We start from the raw sequence: 20,059 nt of genomic DNA, 5'->3' as shown, positions 1-20,059 counted from the left end.
ATGCAGTGGTATTTTCTACTTTCCATGTTGTTGTGAACATTAAATCTTTCACTGTTATGTATAGAGGTTTTTGTATTTGTTTTCGTTGAAAGTTCTTCTTCTTTTTCTTCTTCTTCTTCAAACGTCCCTGTGTGTTCTTGAAGCCAAACAAGCTCCATTCATCAAAACAAGGTCAACAAACAGTCTTATCTAATGGCTAAAGCAGCCGCCGTCATTAAAACACTCATTAGTCTGAATTTAGTGGGTTTTTGATATAAAAAAGTAGAAGCAGTTAAAAAAGCATTTTTGATAACATAATTCAAGTCTCTCTGTATAATAATCAATATGTATCCAAGAAAAAAAAAAAAGGCGGTGGGTGCATATGAAATAACAGGGGAAATGTTTTATTATGCGATGAGAGTGTCTTGCTCAGGGGTCGTCCTGCACAGTCTAGACTGTCTCCAGCTAACAAGGTGTGGAGATCACATTAGAAACTGATGGAGGTCAGCTGATACCATTAATCATTTGGCTCTGCTGTAATCACTCGCCAAGCTGAACAGCCAACCACCACTGACTGACTATAGCTACGGCAACAACATCATCACCGCCGCAGAGCTAAATGGACAAAAACAGAGAATATAAATGAAGATATCAAAACATATTTGTGCATCTTTGAGCAGGTTTGATTCTCAGCTGCACCTTTGAAGTGTGTTTTTGGGAGTGTGAGGCTTTGGAGGAGGGAGGGGGAGGAGGGATGTGAGTGTGTGTGTGTGTGTGTGTGTGTGTGTGTGTGTGTGTGTGTGTGTGTGTACCTGTTTGTTCTTTGCTACCAAATGTGAGTGATCATTAACACCCTGATTACACCATCAGCACCAGAGTTGGGAACAAATGGCCTTTAATTGTACTTTATTGTGTCAAGGAGTGAGGGTGTGTGTGTGGGTGTGTGTGTGTGTGTGTGTATGTCGGTGGGGTGACGTGTGTGTCACACTGCGTCATTTCTTTGATCAGTCTCAATTTGTTCTCGTTCATGTCGTCTGTTGCGAGACAACTCGTTCTTTTAAATCATAAGACATACAGTGAAAATCTACATTTCTTTTATCGTCATTGTTTTTATGATTCATATTTTCCACTCGATGATTTTACATTTCCTTTCTCATTATTCTTTATTCTAACGTGCTGTGTCTGGGGTTGAAGTACAAAAGCAAAAAATAAACCGTCTCCCATTCCTCTGATGTTATTTTATTTCACTTTATTATTCGCATCTCATCATAATTTCAAAAATATCAGTATTTTTCGTTTGAAATCCACTTGTTTGTTATTATTCTTTGTAATACTGTTGCTGCAGTGTTCAGTGATGGAAAGTGCATCTATCTAAGAAATATACTTAGGTACAATGATGGAATACTAACCAGTGTTATACTTCTGTTCTGCACTTTACCACATTTCACACTGCAGCTACAGTCACTTGTTACCTCTTATCACTTACATTTTGGATTGAAAATATAAGAGCAGATCATAGATTTATTTCTTTAGATAAAACTCCCAAAAGACATACGAATCAAAATCAGCTGTAACATTAAAATACATCTTTAAACTAAATGTGTTAGGAATAATCTTATGAGCACTTTTTGAACACAACTTTACACTGTATTTATGGATCTGAAGACTTCTTCTAATGGCCTTACATTAAATTTAACTTTATGAAGGTGATAATGTACAGTTTTTACAGAAAACACTTAACATGATATATAGCATTCTTATATTAGAGTTGTTTCTTCTATTAGAGTACATTAGTTTCAGACAGAAAAATACCTAATAAAATGTCATGTGGGTGTAAAATACTGTTCTGCAAAGTACAACAAATTACAATATTATAACCTATAATACATCTGTAGTGTGGGTATAGAAGTATAAAATGGCACAGAGTAGAAAATAACAAGTAAGTCTAGTGGTAGGGGAAGTGTTTTTATCATCTGCTTGAGAAAAAATGGCTGTAATGTAAAATGAAAATACTCAATTAAAATCCTGCTTTGAAAATGTGAACATACAAAAATGCATTTAAAGTATAAAAATAAAAAGTTCTAACAATGTAGATGGCCTGATCATATGCTGTTAGTAGATTATCATTGCTGATGCATTAATGTGGTTGCACAGTGAAGATGTTAAATACATAAAGCACAGTATTTTTCCTGTGTAGTGCTTTGTTAATGAGGTTTCAGCTGCCGAGCCATTAGCCTGCAAACTAATGTGGCACGTTCAAAAACAACAACACATAATATGTAAAGAGATGTAATTTATTTGTCCATACACACACCCATCACACACACATACACACACAGCAGCAGCAGTAGTAGCAGTACTACTCTCTCACTGTGCCACTGCAGACTAGAGACACTCGCAGTCCAACAGTGTCCAACAGTCAAACGCTCGGCGAGCTCAGTGCTGCTGTGAAACATTGTGGACATTCCAGCGGCGGCTTGTATTTCACTAACCTCTGTGGCCGTGTTCAACACTCCAAATGTCACTGATGTCATTTTTCCATGGCTAGCTACTCCACGGTTGTGATTCATGAACTGCTTACTCACCGAGCCCAACGGTGTCAACACAAAACACACTGAGAGCTCAAGGTTGGCGAGGACGAGCACGAAACCAGATGAAGTAAAGACATGAATTCACTTATTTTTTGGGATAATTATTTGATTCGTTTGAAGCCATTGGCTGCAAATGAAGGTAATTTATTAATTAACTGAGTCATGTCAAGACTCAAAGGTTGACAAAGTCATTACTGTACTACTCAGTGAGGCCACCAGGGAGAGGTGTTTCCTCTGTTTCCTCCATTAACACTTAACCTGACCAGTGTCTTCAGCCTCTGTTTGGATTTCAGTGATCAATATCAATGGGGAAGGTTCACAATGAGTGGGAGTGAGTGTACTGTAGTGATAATCCTGATATTGGGTCTGTGTGTAGCTACAGTGTTTTTCCGTCACGGCTCTGACTGAGGAAGAGGAGGAGGAGGATGCTGAGCTCGTGCTGGATGTTTAAGCGAGGGTTTTTGGGGAATTAAATCTGCCCTCTGGCAAAAATGTGTGATGTGGTGCAGCTGTCAAAGCGAGGAGCTGCACTTTGTGGATCTGAAACCAACAGAAATGCTAAAAGCAAACGTTACGTTTCAACAATCTTAGATTTGTTCTGTCAATAAAGCAGCTCATGTTTCGACTTAGTGTTGATTCTTTGGAGTACAGTTATTTTTTTCTTATTCTCCTCTTTACCTGAAGCCAGAGGATCATCTACACTTTTACAAATGAATCTGCTTTGTTTTGTTTCATAAAATTCAAGCCCTGTACAATCCATCGATGGCTTCCTGTATTGAGTGTTGTTATTTTCTTGATTGATATCCCACATTGATTGCTTGAATGATGGATTCATTTTATCATACTGTATTATATGATTTATGATTAATGCTTTAGCCTACTATACTATGTTAAACTGTGCTGTACTGTACTGTGCTACTATGTTATTTTACACTATGCTATGCCACAGTATGCTAAACTGTAGGATACTATATCATTTTATGCTAGTTAACATGTTATATGAAACCATTTTATGCTATGCTATGCTATACTATAGGCTACTATGTTATGTTATAATATGCTATGCTATGCTATGCTATGCTATGCTATGCTATGCTATGCTATGCTATGCCATGTACAGTAGGCTATACTATAATAAAAGATTTTATTTTAAGCTCTTTTCCCCACCTCAACAAAACTAGGAAGTCTTGTTGATGTAGTTGACCCAGAGCTGCCAATATGGTCAATCTCAGGTGTCTCAGTCACAATAAATATACAGTATATCTGCAGATTTTGGAGGACGTTTATCATAATAACATTGATGGTGTGAATAATCAACCTCCATGTAATTGAGAACATGTTCCATTTGAGAATTTTTAGAGTAAATGCATTTTATTAGTCAGCATGAATCTTGTCATAAAAGATAAATTTTAACCTGACGAATGGGAATAATAGGCTATCTATCCATCTTCCCCGTATGGACCTGGCAGGGTGGGTTATATCTGGCCATCTAACACATGGAGGTGCAGCAGAGGTGATATCGCTGCCTGAGGCCTGAGGGGTTAACACACACACAGTTTGCTCGGTGCTATTTCGGGTCCAGAGGTGCAGAGAGAAATGAGATGAGGGAGGTGATGAAAACAGTTTTCACACCTGTGATACCTGAAAGACACATTACAATATTCATTGTTTTCGTTGTATCATCTTCGCCTCAACTCAGAGCTGAATCTTTTGTTATTGTCACAGAATGAAGAATTGACTTGTGCTTTATTTTCATATCCTGAGAGGGTTGGGTGTTAGCTCCAGTTTTTTTTCTTTCCTGATTAACACCCACAGACACTGGCGAGGGATTTGTCACCTGCATTAACGCCACCTGCACTCTTGAGTTTTGTCACTTCGGGCTTTGGTCATCAGCTGTGGAGGTGGTTATTTGCTGGAGAGGAGCTTTAATAAGGATTTTATTGCACGAAACACCTTGTCCAACACGTTGGCGGTAAAAGAAACAACCTCTTAGTGCTTCTATTGTTGCTGTGCGACTTTAGTACCTTCCATTTACGGGGGTCTTTTTTATTAGTTTCAGTGTCTATGCTTGGTATTGAGCAAACAAAAGGCCATTGACTTTCTGCTCAGGGCTAAAAAGCCGGACGAGCCTTCAGAGGGATTCTTCGGTACACAAGGTTTAATCACTGCAACTTCAGCAGCTGCACTTAGATCACTGACAGGTTACAGGTGATAAGTTGTTATGTCATTACCCAAAGAAATAAAGAAGATAAACTGTAACCCCCTGATTCAGTGGCTCAGTGGTTATTTAGTCTCTAACTGAGTATCAGACCCAGGGTTAAGAATCTGATGTTTATTTTATGCGCTTCTGTCATGAATTCATAATAATCTGAGTTCATGCAGTCAAGAAAAAGTATTAAGAGTGCAATAAAAAGGATGTTTAAAAGGATGATTTACAAAATGAGTTAAATATGTTTAGTTTGAATTAAATGAAATTAAACACCCTTCATGTAGGCTTTGTATTAAGATGGGGTTATGACTGTGCCTTACATATGTTAATATTAATCTTTATAGTTTATATTGATGTTAGTTTATATGGACGATGTGATATGTTTTTTGTATCTGAACCCAATTTCTGTTGCCTGTCATAGACCTGCTTATAAATGAATAAATAAATAAATAATAAAATTACATATTTTAAACTTTAATGGCTTATAATCTTGAGGTTTTTTTTATGTCGTCTTAATGAGAGACAGAAGAAGGTGGGCTCTTTGTTTCAACATGTTTCCTTTGCTTAGCCCATATGAGTTTGGCACTTTTTTCTTGGTCTAAATCCTGCTAAATGACCAGGTAAATTATGTGAAACCACACCTGCTGCACACGCAAGTGCTAGGCAAATGAATGTGAGCAGCCTAAACAAATGAACAGCATGGGCATAAAAGCACATTCTGGCTCCTATGCCAGTGTAGCTAAACACTAGTGTCTCATGGTATCTATATAGAAATGTAATCACATTGAGGTTATACTAGGGTCTAGTTGATTGAATGCATTTGTTTGTAAGAGCGGGCAGACCGATGCTCCATCACTAACTCTACTGGACTCTGATGTCATTGTCGGTGTAGTATGGGATAAGAAAGAAAGCTCGACAGAGTGTTCACTGTACACAAGCACATAGATTTATTTATACAAATATAGTATGTATAACAATTGCATATCAACATTTTGTTGTCTTTTTTTTTCATCTTTACGGTAAGTACAGGACCATCAGCTTCAAAAATGCAAGTCAATTAAGAAAAGAGTACCTGTGATTTAAAGATACAAAAAGGGATCTGTCGTATGTTCGTAGATGTTCTGCAGGAACTGCTTGATCGAGTGACGGACAAAAACTTTTTGAATATCCTACAAAAACCACACGCAGCATTAAAGTCACCTAATATCAAAGCTGTAGCATTAAATGACCTTAAAGTGCCGACAGGTTATTTAGGAAATGGCAATGTCTGGCAGCGTGGCACGTAAGTATGAGGAAGTTGAGTTTGTGCAATTGGATGTAATGTCAGAACAGATAAAAAATGAAACAAACTTTACATCAATAATAAGAAATAACCCACAATGTTGTATTTAATGAAAATGCAGCTAAACAATTTTTCCTTTTGCCGTTCTTAACTTACATCTTGGTTGGTCTCTCATCAAGAGGGGGGCCAAAAAAAAAATCCTCTGGTATACAACAGGAAACAATTATTTGTTTTAACTTTAAAGAGAAAAGACGAAACGGCCTGAGGGTGAGAGTCTGAACGGTGGAACAAAGAAAAGAAGTGCCTCCTACAGAAATGTGAGAAAAATCAAAAGAAAACACAAGACGGAATAAGAAACACAAAAACCTACAAAGGAGCGGTTTCTGGCAAATGAGAAGAAACAACAGCAACAACACCAAAAAACCCTCAACAACAAGGAGCACTTAGCACCAAAGATGGAGTGAACACAGGCCCGGCAGATCACCGCTTTATCTCAGGAGCTTGTTTTAGCCGAGAGAACAGAACAGATTCCCCCCAACAGGTACAGAGGAGATAAAAAGAAGAAGAAGCTAAAATGTTGCACTCTCATCGTAGCTCACAATGATTGTCTAAACAGAAAAAACAGATTCACATAAACTATGTGCTAGTCATAAAACCAATACATCTTCAATAATGATCTGCATGTTTTAGGCATAATAATATTTTAAAGGAACAATAAAACTTTATGTTAAATCTCTCATCTCATAAACTATAAAATAGAAATGTCTGGAGTATAAACATAAAACTAGCGTATTTGGATTTTAATTCACTCTGCTCTGGTATAGGACATGGAAAATATCTCTGAGGAGGATTGATCTGAACCTCTTCGTAACTATATTTCTTTCTGGATAAATCTCACAAAGTCGGTTAATTATTGCACATTAATTGGTACATGCCACCTGTACGTCAATAATCTATTTAAAATGGCACAGAGGGATCGATCTGGACTCCGTAGAAGCTGCCTTGCAGTGCGCGGAAACCCCAGTTTTTACATTACATCTCATACAACTCTGCATCTACCGTGAGTTTGGTCGAAGGAAACGATGAAAAAAACTGAACAAATGTCTGTTATTGCTAAATCTACAAGATAAAAAACCTTTTTTTTTCTTCTTCTTCTTGCTACAATATAGAAGGTAAAAAAGTTTTTACCAAAAACAGGACAAAAGGAAAAATAAAGAGAGAAAAAAAAAATCAATGGTCATTCATACAGAGACACAAGCACCAGTTGAAGAATCAAATAGAAACACCACTGTACAAATGATATCTATGGCAAAAAAAAAAAATTGGCGGCGAAGGTGCCGATGGATGACGGTAAGCAATCAGAAATGGATGACTGTAAACAAAACTACTAACACAAGAGAGAGTTTCAGTTAGAGTCACAACCGGGGGGAACAACTTAGAAAAGGGAATACAAAGTTAAAATGGACGACTGGTCGGTGCCGGCCTCCCTCAGAGCACCGACGTCGGGACACACGGCTCTCTTTGTTTTTGCTCAGTAACTGTTGGTACACCGGAAGAGGGAGTAGAGAGAGAGTAAGTAAAAGAGTCTTTTACTTGTAGGTTTTTCCTCCACGACGCAGCGTTTCCTTTGGGATCTTCCACACTCACAAGCAGATGGTCTTTGAGATCCACCTTTCTTTTTTTTCCTCCTCCTCCTTCTCCTCCTCCCCGCTCGTCTTCACTTCTTCTTCTTTTGGAACAACCTGCCGATCACAAGGAGGAGAATGACAAGCTGAGAGCAATGCCTTAAAGCCACAAAGCAGAATCAAGCTCAGTTCTGTATTGCCAGATGATCTCTACTAAACGATTTGAGCTTTTTCTACCATCCTTACATCCGAGCGAAGTGAATCATTCGCAGCCTTTAAATGTCCCTGAAATACAATAGATCCATCTGTGGTTGCCAACTGTCAAGCTTTGAGAATGAGCCGCCCACTCTTCAGCCACTGTTTAATGCCGTCACGAAAACCAAATGTCAAAGGCAAACATATATATATATATATATAAAAAAAGAGACAAGGCCGGTCCTTGATGAAATATACGGCTCGCTACACATCTGAACATCGAGCCTCTTATCTCACAGAGACTGGTCTGTGACAGAGATCCCATCTTAAAGAACCGTTCTGCATCATTCACCTGGCTTCAGATGTGAAGCACTAAATCTTTAAATAGGGCTTTATAGAGTATATAGGCTCCTGTCCCTGTCAAATCCAATGCAGACTTTTATTTTGAAGATGCTATATTTCTTCTATATATACTTCTTTATTACATTTCTTTAAGACTTTCTGATATATTTTAATAGGAGTGAAGATATACCTTCACTTTCTTATGTAAGGGAATGATGTCTGTTTAAAGTAGGAAGTAAAGCATTAGCAACTCTTTTATTTTACTAAATGCATGACCTGCAGTTCGCGAGCTTTACTTCCTGTTTTGCCTCTGGACTTCCTTGTGAGAAGGTAGGCCTGCTCTTCACCCTGTTTGCTTTTGGTTTTTGCTTTGTATGTGATTTAAAGTTGGTGTAAAGTCAGTTGATGAGGAAATGTGTGGTCATCGTTGTGTTTTGGAGCTGAAGTTTGATTGATTTTTATCCATGAATCTGCTGATTGGAGGAAAATTTTGCAGAGTCATGTCTGTGGAGGAGCAGCTTCTAGCTTGCAATGCTAGTGCAGTGTTGTTGACACCATGTTTGAGTTGTGTGGTGCATTTCATTGTGATTCTGGTCATAGTGCTAATTTACACAGGCACAACAAAGACCATGTGAATTGTGAATTGTTATCTCAATGCCACTACTGTAAAATGTTGTGCACAGAAACAATCAGGGTTTCCTGGAGCTTTTATTGTGAAGGCAGACACCAGAGCAGAAAACACAGTGCCATAAAACAAAACAAAAACATTAAATATACATGCATTTACATGTATATTTGGTCATTCAAAATGTTGAAATGTTTGTATGGTGGATGAAAGAGTGAAAAAACAACTGGTGGACACAGTGAGGGAGATGAAGATCAGTCAAACCAGTGGCTCATGTTTCACTCATATCTTGCTTGTGCGTGTCACTTGGGCGGCCGCCCACTGGCCCGCAGAACCAAATCTCTGCGATCGCCGCACCGGCATGGATAAAACATGATCCCTGCTCAGTTTCCCTGTCTGTAGCTCCACCACAACACACTGCTACAAGCTCACAAATACCTTCCAAAGCTGCACCGTGCCAAGTGCAAGACAAGAGATATGCTTGGGGGATTTAGTATCAAACGGGCAGTGCCACTGAGATCTTGGACACATGCCCGCCTCCAGTACGTCAGGGAGATGCCTTAAACAGTCTGGGCAGAATTAGGCTGCGTAGCATGATATGATTTAACTTCATGGTATGATTAGTGTCTGAAAAGTTTCTTCTGGCTTTTAAGTTTGCGCCCAGTTAAAAGTGTGAGTTTGCTTTCCTCTGACAGGCAGTGCAGAGCTTTGTTCTAAATCTGGAACTTGGAAAAATGTAAAAAAAAAAAAAAATGTCTCGAGCAGCAGACGCATGCAGACTCATCTTGCAGCTGCAGCTTCAGCACAACGCCACCGCGGGCTGTATCTACTTATCCACGTACCTGCAGAGCATGAGCCACAGATGTAATCGGTTTAAGCTTCAATAATTTACAGCCCTTACAACAGAATCGGTAGCAGAACAGAGAGGAGGTTGTAATGTTTGCACAGATGATAGCAGACGCTCAGTTTGAGAGGTATACCTCTGAGCTTTCAGGCTTTGTACTTGGATGTCAACGCTATCTCCATCTATGCTCCGTGTAAACAGTATTTTTATAATAGGCCACTGCAGAACCAATTTACAAAATGTTTCATAATTAATAGGCACAACGTCTCACCTGAAATATAATGAATTTGATATTATTCACGATAAATGAATGATGAAATGAAGTAAATAAAAGCCATAAATCATAAGTAAGGCTAGTAGGCTGCAGGATTTTCTGAGGTCTAAGCCTCTACACATTCTCATAGGGGGAAATGATAAAAAGCAAATCTGTACGTGGGTATGTGCACCCACTTGCCCCTCTTATTTTGTTTTATTTCAGCCAAGCCTTGAAATAGAAAACACCTCTAATCCAAAACTCTTTCACATGGAGAAAAAAAAAACCCTCAATGATAATCTGCGCTCATCTCCATTTGACCTCAGTCTCCCCTCCCTAGACTGGGAGCTAAGATAAAGCGGTAAACCATGAGAGCAAAGCTTTACAGTGATTTTTTTTAGTGCAGCTAAAAGTAGCAGCAAAACACAACCACAACAAATAAAAGTTTAATAATACTGTGCACTAGGGGCATATTTTGCAGTTGCAATCATAATGTAGCGCAATATTGCAAAATGTTTCAATGTTGTATTGTATCATGACCCATGTACCGTGATCATATCATATCATGTAATATTGTATTGCCTCATGTCGTATCGTATCATATTCGGCGGCATTTTGTTAATCCTACCTCATATTCATGGCATATCTTCATTATGTTAAAGGGATAGTTCAACATTTTGGCAAATTGGCCCATTGCCATAATCCCTATAGTCATAGCAGTAGGTTCGTTACCTTTAATTGTCGGTGCAAGCTATTTTTAGAACGGCGGAGCAGAGGGATTATGGCAATGGGCCAATTTGCCAAAATGTTGAACTATCCCTTTAATATAGCTGCATATACTGTATGTGTTATATGGACCTAATTTCAAAGACACAGTTTGAATGTGGAGCTACAGTTATTCACATGTGTCTGTCAGAGCCAGAAAATGCTACGCTTAGCTTAGCATCCAGACTGGTAACAGGGGGAGACATCTGGCCTCTGGCTCTGGTTCTCGTACAGATGTGTGGAAGGTCACATGCTGTAGCTGGTTGTTGTTATATTTCTATTTCTGGGCAGTGCCGGTTGTTTTTCTCTCTTGTTTCCCAGAATGTCACATGTTGAATGTTGTAAAGAAGCAGATACGAAGCTGGTTTGAAGGTTTCTGGTCGGTGGAAAATGAAGCGAATGAGTGATATAAAGCAGGATGTAAAGCATATATGCACATATGCTTTATCAGCTACCAGCACACAGCTTCCTTCCACTGTGTTTTACCTCGTGTCCCTGGTCGTCTGCCTCGCCCCCTCACCCTTAAAGCAATGAAGCGCCTCACCTACGACATGTGGTTTTGCTGAGACGCCATGTTCTGCTGTTGCTGCTGCTGCATGAGGATCTGCTGCTGCTGGCGCCGCCGGGCCGTGCGTAGCTTCTCGAAGCGCGCCTCCATCTCCTCCAACACTTTGGGGGTGTAGCGGACGACGAGCTTCACGCTGTCCTTGGCCGCCTTCAGCAGCTCCACCGCCTTCTCGTGGTGCTCGCCCTCCACGCTCTGCAGGGGGTGAGAGAGTGGAAGTTGATTTGAATATATGTTTAAAATAGAGTCGACTCCCAGAGAAGAAAAATATATTTGCTCCATTTTCGGCACCGAGTGGTGTAATGTGAAAACGCAGAGCCTGGCACTCTCTCATCTCTCCAGTGGATGAAGAAGTGTTTCTGCTCTCCACACAAGACATGCAGCACTTTGATCTCAATAGCTCTCCTGATTGTTGACTCAAGCGTCAAACCAGAAATCAAACACTGCTCCGTTTGGTGAGAAGCTTCTAAAAATATTCCAGCTGAGGACATACTGTAGTATTTTTTTGGGGAGGCAGAGATGTTTATCTACACTCTGCCTCTGGACCCATATATGGAGGCTCTCTTGACGTACCACGCCGTTGACGGACAGGAGCTGGTCCCCCCGCTTTAGGCCGCCGTGCCTCTCGGCCACGCCTCCGGGAATGATGCGGGAGATGTAGATGGGCGAGTTCTGCTCTTTGCCGCCCATCACGTTGAAGCCCAGGCCTTCCTCCGTCTTGGGAAGCTCCACCACCCGCGGGTGAGAGTGACCCTCGCTGGCTGCAAAGGCTGCCACTGTGGCCTGGGGGGAGAGAGAAGAAGAAGAAGAATCAGTCATCTCACCAGAAAGTATGAAGCACTACACTGCTTTTTTCTGTGACTTGTAGTCCTTTAAAGTCCCCCTCCAATTACCCTTTTTGGTTATTTTAAAGCATTCTCTCTGGTCTTAAAATTGTGTTTAAGAAGTTTTTAGCCAAAATCACAAAACCTGTGCCATTTCCCAGGGCTCTCCTTCTGCACAGCACCAGTAGCTCATTAGCAATGCGCCTCTGAGTGGTGGGCGGAGACTGTCCTGCTCCCAGTCACCCCCCTCACAACCCCAGTCTGCCTGAAACTGCCAGTTTGCGTCTGCCGTTGGTTCACAGCAATTTGAAGGCAGAAAAACTTGCCATTTTGCAATTACTTTTCTGTTGATATGTCCTCTAACATCAGAAAAACGCCACAGAAACATGTGAAAAGCACAAAAATCACGTTTTTCATGGGAGGGGGTCTTTCAGATGTGTCGCAATTCAGAGGCTAGGATGCACTTGTGGATCAATTGCATCACAGCCGTGGTTCCTTCAAACACAACCTAGAAATGCAACCTTCTTTTCCTGGGCAACAGAGGATCCAGTGGATGGATCTTTTGCCGCCCAACATCTCCCATGGTTCATTGTGTGAAGATAATGAAGGCCGGTGACACCAAGGCAGAGGATTTCAACCTTAATTGCAGGTTGTTGTTAACGGATAATGGTACAACTGATACCATAGAACTTAAAACCTCAAGGTTTTGTAAAAGAAGGTTTGCTCTGTTGAGGTTGCTAGGCAACATCTAGCGCCACATAATGAAAATCCCTTGTAGACCGGACCATCTCCTTTTGGTTTGACCTCGATGCTCTAATGTAACAACAAAGGGCAATAGCTTTGTAGCTCCTGAATTGAGGCACTGCTGCAATTATTTGTCTTTATTGAACTCAAAGTAACTGCCTATACTTAAATGCTATTACACAGTGATTTTAAAGATGGATAGAAACTCTGCTGCATCTTATCATTTCAGCGAGGATGGCCGTAACAAAGCGTTAGGATTTAGTCAGGGCAGGGGATTTAGACTCCACACGAGAAGTTCTCCGGCTTTCTAAGCACATGGATTAACACATCCAAGTATACACCAGAGGAGCAGCCAGACAACTTTCAACCCTCAGTGTTTTCTACCAGCTGGTTGAAGTTTTTGCCTCTCCCTGGCTATGGGAGCTTCTTTGAACCGCTCGCCAAGCTCCTTGCTCCTTGTACATTCAGAACAAAGCAGCCAGGAGCTTGTTAGCCACAGCCCGGGAAAGCTAATGGCAGGCGAACAGAGGAAGAGACGCCCTGTGCTCACTGAACCACAGATGCACTGCCACAGGTGCTTCGCTGTCATGTCGGTGTCATTTATGATATGTGAGGTAGATTGGGAAAAGGGAGCATAAAAAAAAAAGTAGAGGAGGGGAGGTTCTGTCAGAAGCTTTTGCAGATGTGTATCCAAATTCCCCGGCAGCCTACGAGTAGCTTGGCACTTTGAGGTCTTTGATGATGCTCCCCTTCCAGGCAGCATCCCCGTCTCTGTCTCGTCCTCTCCCCCTTCCCCTTCCATATTCATATGCATCTTCATGACCACAATCGTTTCTGCTCAAACTGTTTCGCTCATTTCTATCTCTTCCCCCGCTGCCCGTTTTAATCCCGCTCTTATACTCTGTCAATTTCCCGCCCTCTTGCTCCCTTTTTACCTCGACTCTCTGTCCTTCTCCTTTTTTTCCCCGTCTCCTCCCTCCCTCCCTCCCTCCCTCCCTCCCTCCCTCCCTCCCTCCCTCCCGTCCTGTCCCACTGAGAAGCAAAAAGGCAGCTCCTCAGCATGCATACCGTTGCCTCCCAGGCCTCACAGCGCATTGACCTTCACAACTTTATCTGGGTTTTTGCAAACGAAAAAACAATCTGGCAGATGGCCGGCGCCTCTAAAGCACGGGAGGCATTTTAAAATGAAAAGCTTGTTAGGGGGATACTTCCTCGGTAGACACACTCCACTGTATAAGTATGACTTAATTTCTCCAAAGTCACTCGATCATCCCATTTTTTTCCTTCCCTGTCTCTATTAAGATCAGTAATAAGGGCCTCAGGCCAGGGATTAGAGGCTGAGTTGATTTAATTAATGAAGCAATCAAAGAGAATCGAGTTGTTCAGGTGAAACACAAATCTTGACTGACGGGAGATTTACCGTCTCACTAAGTAAAGCACTCAAGAGGCAGTTGAACAGCAGCATCATCATATATTCATCATCATACATTTCACATATTTCATCATTATTACTGTACCTCTGCAGCTTATAGACTTCGCTTTCAATACCTATCTTCTTTTCAGACGATGTGTGGGATATTGATTCAGTGCAGTTGGCGCTGTGACTCGGCTTAAAGACTATCTCCACAGAGAGTACAAACTTTTAAGGGGAAAATCCAGTCCTCCCAGTTGTGGGAGCGCCTGCAGCTACACCAGCTCTGGTCATTAGCCGTCTGCTTAATTACCCAGTGGATGTGCAATTTTAAGACAGATTTAAGAGCAGTAACTTCTCAAAGTTTAGGGCAAAGACAGAAAAAAAAAGAAAGGAGGTGGGAGTTTTAAAGCTGCTTAAATCATGTCTTCATGGTCGCTTCAGGCACTGAAAGAAGGACACTCTTCTTCCATCTTAAAAGTCACAATTTCTTTATGAGGTGAAATGACTCATCTCCAGACATTAATAAAGATGTTATTTTTCATCGAATCAGACAACGAGAGCTGCTCGACAAATAACAGGAGATGTACCAAATGTAGTTACAAATGTGCAATTGGAAGATCAACAAGACGACAGCCAGTGTTTGTTTCTTTCAAAGAAAAATAAGATACACTGTCATATTTTCTACATCCTGCTCGAATGAGTAGGTCTAAATCTTGGGAACATACTGTGCAATGAAAATACTGAAACAGCTAGCTCAGCTCTGGTAAAAGTTCAGGAATAACAATAGGCTACTTGCCACCAAATAACACAATATCTTGTTTGTTTAACCTGTTTAACACACGTATAATCACAAAACAAGAACATGGTGGACTGTTCTCTCTTTTCCTTTTAAACAGAAAGACTGCCATCAGTGCATTAAGAGGCCTATACCTATAATTTAATTAACTACAGGGAGGAAAACTAGCCTGACTTTTGTACCTACAATGTTACAAAATGCACCAACCAACCTCCAAAGCTCACTTATTAACACATTATGTCCTGTCTGTTTAATCTGTAGTCATAAACACAAAAACAACAGTTTTGTGGACTATATTTCTCTTTTTTAGATGAAAAGATTGCATCAGTAGTGGTTAGGTGATTTGCTTAGTAGCTGCTAACTAGATGCATTAACAGCTCGCTTGGCTCTCTACAAAGTGAAATATAATTCACCTACCAGCCTCTCTATGGTTCACTAATTAACGCATTATATCTTGTTTGTTTAATGTGTATACACAGAAATGTAAGCACAACAACTTTGTGAATCATTTCATTTCAGATGAAAAGACTGCAGGTGATTAGCCTAGCGTTAATAGCTACTAAAAATAGGATGAGACGGCAAAGACTGGTTTCTACAGGCTCTTCAAGCTCATTAATGAACAATACGTTGTGTTTGTTTAAGCTGTAGTGGCTACACAAACAAGCAAACGAAAGGTTGAGTTTGTGGATAATTGGGAGTAGCTACGGGAAAGAAAGATTAGATGGAGAAAAAAAAATCAGATATTATGTTTATTATTGAGATGTAAAGATGCAGAGAGGTGTATTGTTCAAACTTTCAACAGAGCCAGGCTACATGTTTTCCCCTGCTCATAGTGTAATGCTAATTTAAGATCAATTCATTCACAGATATGTGATAGGTATTGATCTTCTCAGCAATTCCCATTCAGAAACCAATTACAAGTAGGCTATGTTTAGAAAAGATGTTGAACCATTACATTTACCAGGTTTTCAATTGCAATTCACTAGAATCTGCAGTTTTGTGCGTGGTGGAGCCGACTACAGAGGTGAGAGCTGATCAGCGACACCCACGACTCGAAGCCTCTCTCGTGCAATCTCTCTGCACTCACATACAAAGATGCACTTCTCTCTGTGTTTGTCATATTCTTTTATTCACACCCTCCACCCACTCGTTGTGATGTACTGAGGAGGATGAGGAGAAGGAGGGGGAGAGAGTGGACCCAGCTGGACATTGAGCCACTGAAGGACCGAGAGGTATACTCTCTCATCTTTTCTCTTCCCAGCATCTCACCCACCTCTTCACATTAAATCAGACGAGCCCTCCTTCTTTGTTTCCTCTCATAAAGGCCCGTGTCTTTTGCAGATGTGCGCCTGATTAAAAGCTCATCTCTTTGTTACTTCCAAAATTAGCTTATTGCATTCATTACACATTCACTCCAGACTTGGTAATGTCTCAGCTCTGATCTTGTCAAACTGCGACACTGATTTTTTTTCTCATAAACAGCAGGCAACAACAAATCTACCTGAAAAATTAAATAGTCAAGTGGAAGAAGAAGCAAAGGTGAGCGTTTTCAGTTGCACCCATGAACAGATGTGAAGTACGTAGGAAATCTGTTACGTGCAGTGAATTGAATCAAACATCAAGGTCTGTAATGTGAATACTAAAATGTATCTTGGTTTGATTTGACTAGCAAATTATACACTTTTGATAGAGAACAAAATAGAAGAAATCAGTCTATTACAGTCAGCCTGTTGGATGTGATGACAGCTACACAAATAAGCACTTTTATAACTACAATATTTCTCATGCAGTTTGACAACAAAACCAGATTTGTGTCATATTGTTCCGAGAAAAACAGAATTAATAATGGATGGATATCAAGTGGCTGCTAATCAGATGATTCAGGGAGAATATTATGTAGAGCTGAACTGAAGACAGATTTACAAAGATATTTAGTAATTGAAGGTGTTTTAGGTGAAGTGTTAAGAGCTGGGAATTGGTTGGTGCATTAAACTTTTAGCTCATTCAGGTTCTGAGATACACTACCAGTCTTTCTTCTGGGAAACATCTAGTCTGATTTTGATGCCAGTATTGATTAGAAGTTTGTTTGACCTTGTGGGCTGTTTTTCTCCAAAATTGTGCATTTTGCCAACAGGCTCAACAACTTCATGCAAACTTCAAAGAAGAAAGTCCATGCACCTAAAATAAATCAATCATTTGACATACACAATATTCACTCGACTGAATCTACCGGTTTGGTTTACCTGAAAAGGTTTAGAAATTTCGTTTTTTAAATCGTTATAAATCAACCTGGGTTTTATTCTTATACTTGTGGATTCAGGTCAGCAACCTTTGTGCTCACCACCTCCTTTTTAAAGATTCAATAAATGTACTGAGGGCACAGCTTTGCAAACAAACTCTAATACTGTAGTAGATAAATCATTTAAAACATTTATCTGGAGTCAAACTAAAAGTAAACTTAAAAATTAGCCTCCATTAGCTACTGTGGCTAATGGAAAAAACAAACAAACTAGCTAACAAAACTAGCCTGTTGTCTGTTCATCTGAATATTAAAGTGTTTTAAAAGAAAAAAAAAACGAAAACTGAGTTGTTTTCGAGGCAAATGCAGAGACTGCTTGCTGAAAAACTGCTCCTGACGGGAACGTGCATCAGTGGTTTTGCAGGAATTTACAACTCTCAAAAACAACTCTATCTCATAACGTTCTGTTATTATCTCATAGCGTGGTGAATGTGCAGGTCACAACTTGTCCACGAGAGCGGTTTGGAGTTGTTGGATTGTGTATTTGATGAGTTTGATGAGGGAAACCAAGAAATCCCATTAGCCTCCATAGCGTAGCACTGAGCAGCTCGCGGCTCTGCTCCGCCGTTCTAAAAATATCTTGCACCGACAATTAAAGACAACAAACCTACTCCTAAAACTATAGGGATTATGGCAATGGGCCAATTTGCCAAAATGTTGAACTATCCCTTTAAACTACAGCTAGAACTGAAGGTTGGTTACTTCTTCAACATGTGTTTTTGTGTCATCGCTAATGGCTAATCATCACAATCGATACTGGAACTGATAACACATACAACAATAAACATTGTGCATGTTAAAGTGACAGTCAGCCTTTTATACCCTCCCACAAAATTGGCACTCTCGCTTGTTATTGCTTAATTACACAGACAGACTCTTAATGAGGGCCATTAGCTAAGTAGAACTTACTTTGGTAATTTCATTCTACTCTGGCCAACAGAATAGATGAGAATGATATCACAGGGTAATGTGATTAACAGATAGTTCCCCACTCATTAGTTACAGTTTTCCCCAGTCACATTCAATGCGTTTAACTCACTGTATTGGAGCCTGACTTCAAAAGCATCTCTTACCTTGGCTGTGGCCCTCGCCTGGTACTCTGGACAGCCATTCACTGTAATTGTTTCATGCATGTACTGGTACACCTGAAAGAAATGAATAGAGACGGGCATTATAATTATGTTTCACATGGTGGAAATCTGAAATCACCCACCCCTGAATGTGAGCTCTAACAGTTCATTTCCATAGTCAAATAATGGTTTTCCCGCACAGCTGGTGCAGACACATTAACAGACCCGACTGATGGGAACCACACCACTCTCATATTATTGTAGGCTATAGCACAGTCCAAAAGAACTACTCAGAAAGTCAGCTTAAATTTATCTCATAAATGCAAATAATATGTAAATCTCATTGTTTTATCAATCCATGTACTTATAGGGAGGTAGGGAGCAAAGGTGCCAGCTGTGCAAAATTATATAATGTTGGTCTTAATGTGATTCAGCTGAACAGTTGTGCAGCACTTTTCCTAACAAATCAGAAAGAAAGAAAAAAATCTTGACTCTTAGCTTAGGAAACAGAGACACAGTTTGGTGCTGACTTTATAAACAGCAGGGGGAAAGTCTCCAGAACATTAAGTGCTGAGCCTGAGTTGGCGCGCAGACACAGGTTGCTGTATGTCCAGTTGGGTGAAAAACAAGGTTTTCTGCCTATTCACCGAAGCAGACATAATCAATGCAGACAGCTGACCTTTCCTGTTAAGATGTGTCTCGTAACAACACCTTACAACTGAACTTGCTCAAAGGATAAATGAGACGAGGGCAAAGACGGTGCTGAATGAGGATGTATGGTTAATATACTGTAACGGAGGAGATTAAAAAAAAACTTTCTTCTATTTGCTGCCATTCAGATAGAGTAGGTTCTTCTCCACCAAAGTGCTGCAGCTGTTAGGACGCTAAAATCAGTCCGATCTGCCACATCCCTCCATTGCTGAAAGCAGATAATGATCATTACAATAGGTGGAAGGAGATGGAGCTTTAAATGATTGAGATATATGGGCTGATTGCAAAAAAAGAAGTCTCTGAGGTGCTGTTTTTGCTGAGTTGGTGCAACCGACTTGATTAAACACCAGAGATTACTGCAAAAGATCACCATGATTTCAGCGGGCAAGCTTTCCACGGTACAAGCACATCGGCTCATTTTTAATCCTACGTTCGTGGCAGATGCAGTTAATTGGCGAAACGGGCAATCAAATTTTTTAATCGGGGTAATGATACTGTACATTATTGCGGAAAACGTTGGTGCAAAACAAGCTCAGAACTGCCGTCGATGACATATTGCCGTGGCTCAGGAGTGAATTTTAATCACCTGTTTCCACCAACTAGATGATGTCTCTCATCAAAGGGTGGCAGCGTGCCTAGAAGCAAACTCACCCAGCAGCTTTCACGTATACTTCAGTGCAACATTATAAAGGCCTCGCCGCTCTGAATCATCAAAAGGATGTATAGTTATAAGCTGGAAACCTTGAGATATTCTTATGTAGACACATATCAGATGCGGAGGGGGGCGGGGGAAATATCCCTGAACTCATGTTGTGTTGTTTGCTCATGAATCTAAAAGAATATCGTTGGAAATCATGGTTCCACACTTCAGACTGCAATGCATTTTTCACGATTTGCAGCAGTGATGCATGTAGAGAAGGGGAACT

General features: G+C 40.4%; 1 protein-coding gene across 1 annotated transcript in view; it reads right to left on the bottom strand.

Moving 5' to 3' along the window:
* Positions 1-11,254: 11,254 nt before the first annotated feature.
* lin7a (lin-7 homolog A (C. elegans)) overlaps positions 11,255-20,059 on the bottom strand; it is a gene marked incomplete at both ends in the record, with an annotated part of 31,482 nt that continues 22,677 nt past the window's right edge. The window contains 3 exons of the mRNA XM_083999273.1: positions 11,255-11,470; positions 11,849-12,058; positions 18,426-18,497. Of these exons, the coding sequence (XP_083855399.1) occupies positions 11,255-11,470; positions 11,849-12,058; positions 18,426-18,497 (498 nt within the window). The remainder of the gene's footprint in view (positions 11,471-11,848; positions 12,059-18,425; positions 18,498-20,059) is intronic.

This window comes from Trachurus trachurus (genome assembly GCF_905171665.1).
Source record: "Trachurus trachurus genome assembly, chromosome: 23".
Taxonomy (NCBI): Eukaryota; Metazoa; Chordata; class Actinopteri; order Carangiformes; family Carangidae; genus Trachurus; species Trachurus trachurus.
The sequence above is the reverse complement of the archived record's forward strand: the minus strand, read 5'-3'. Positions and strand labels throughout refer to the sequence as shown.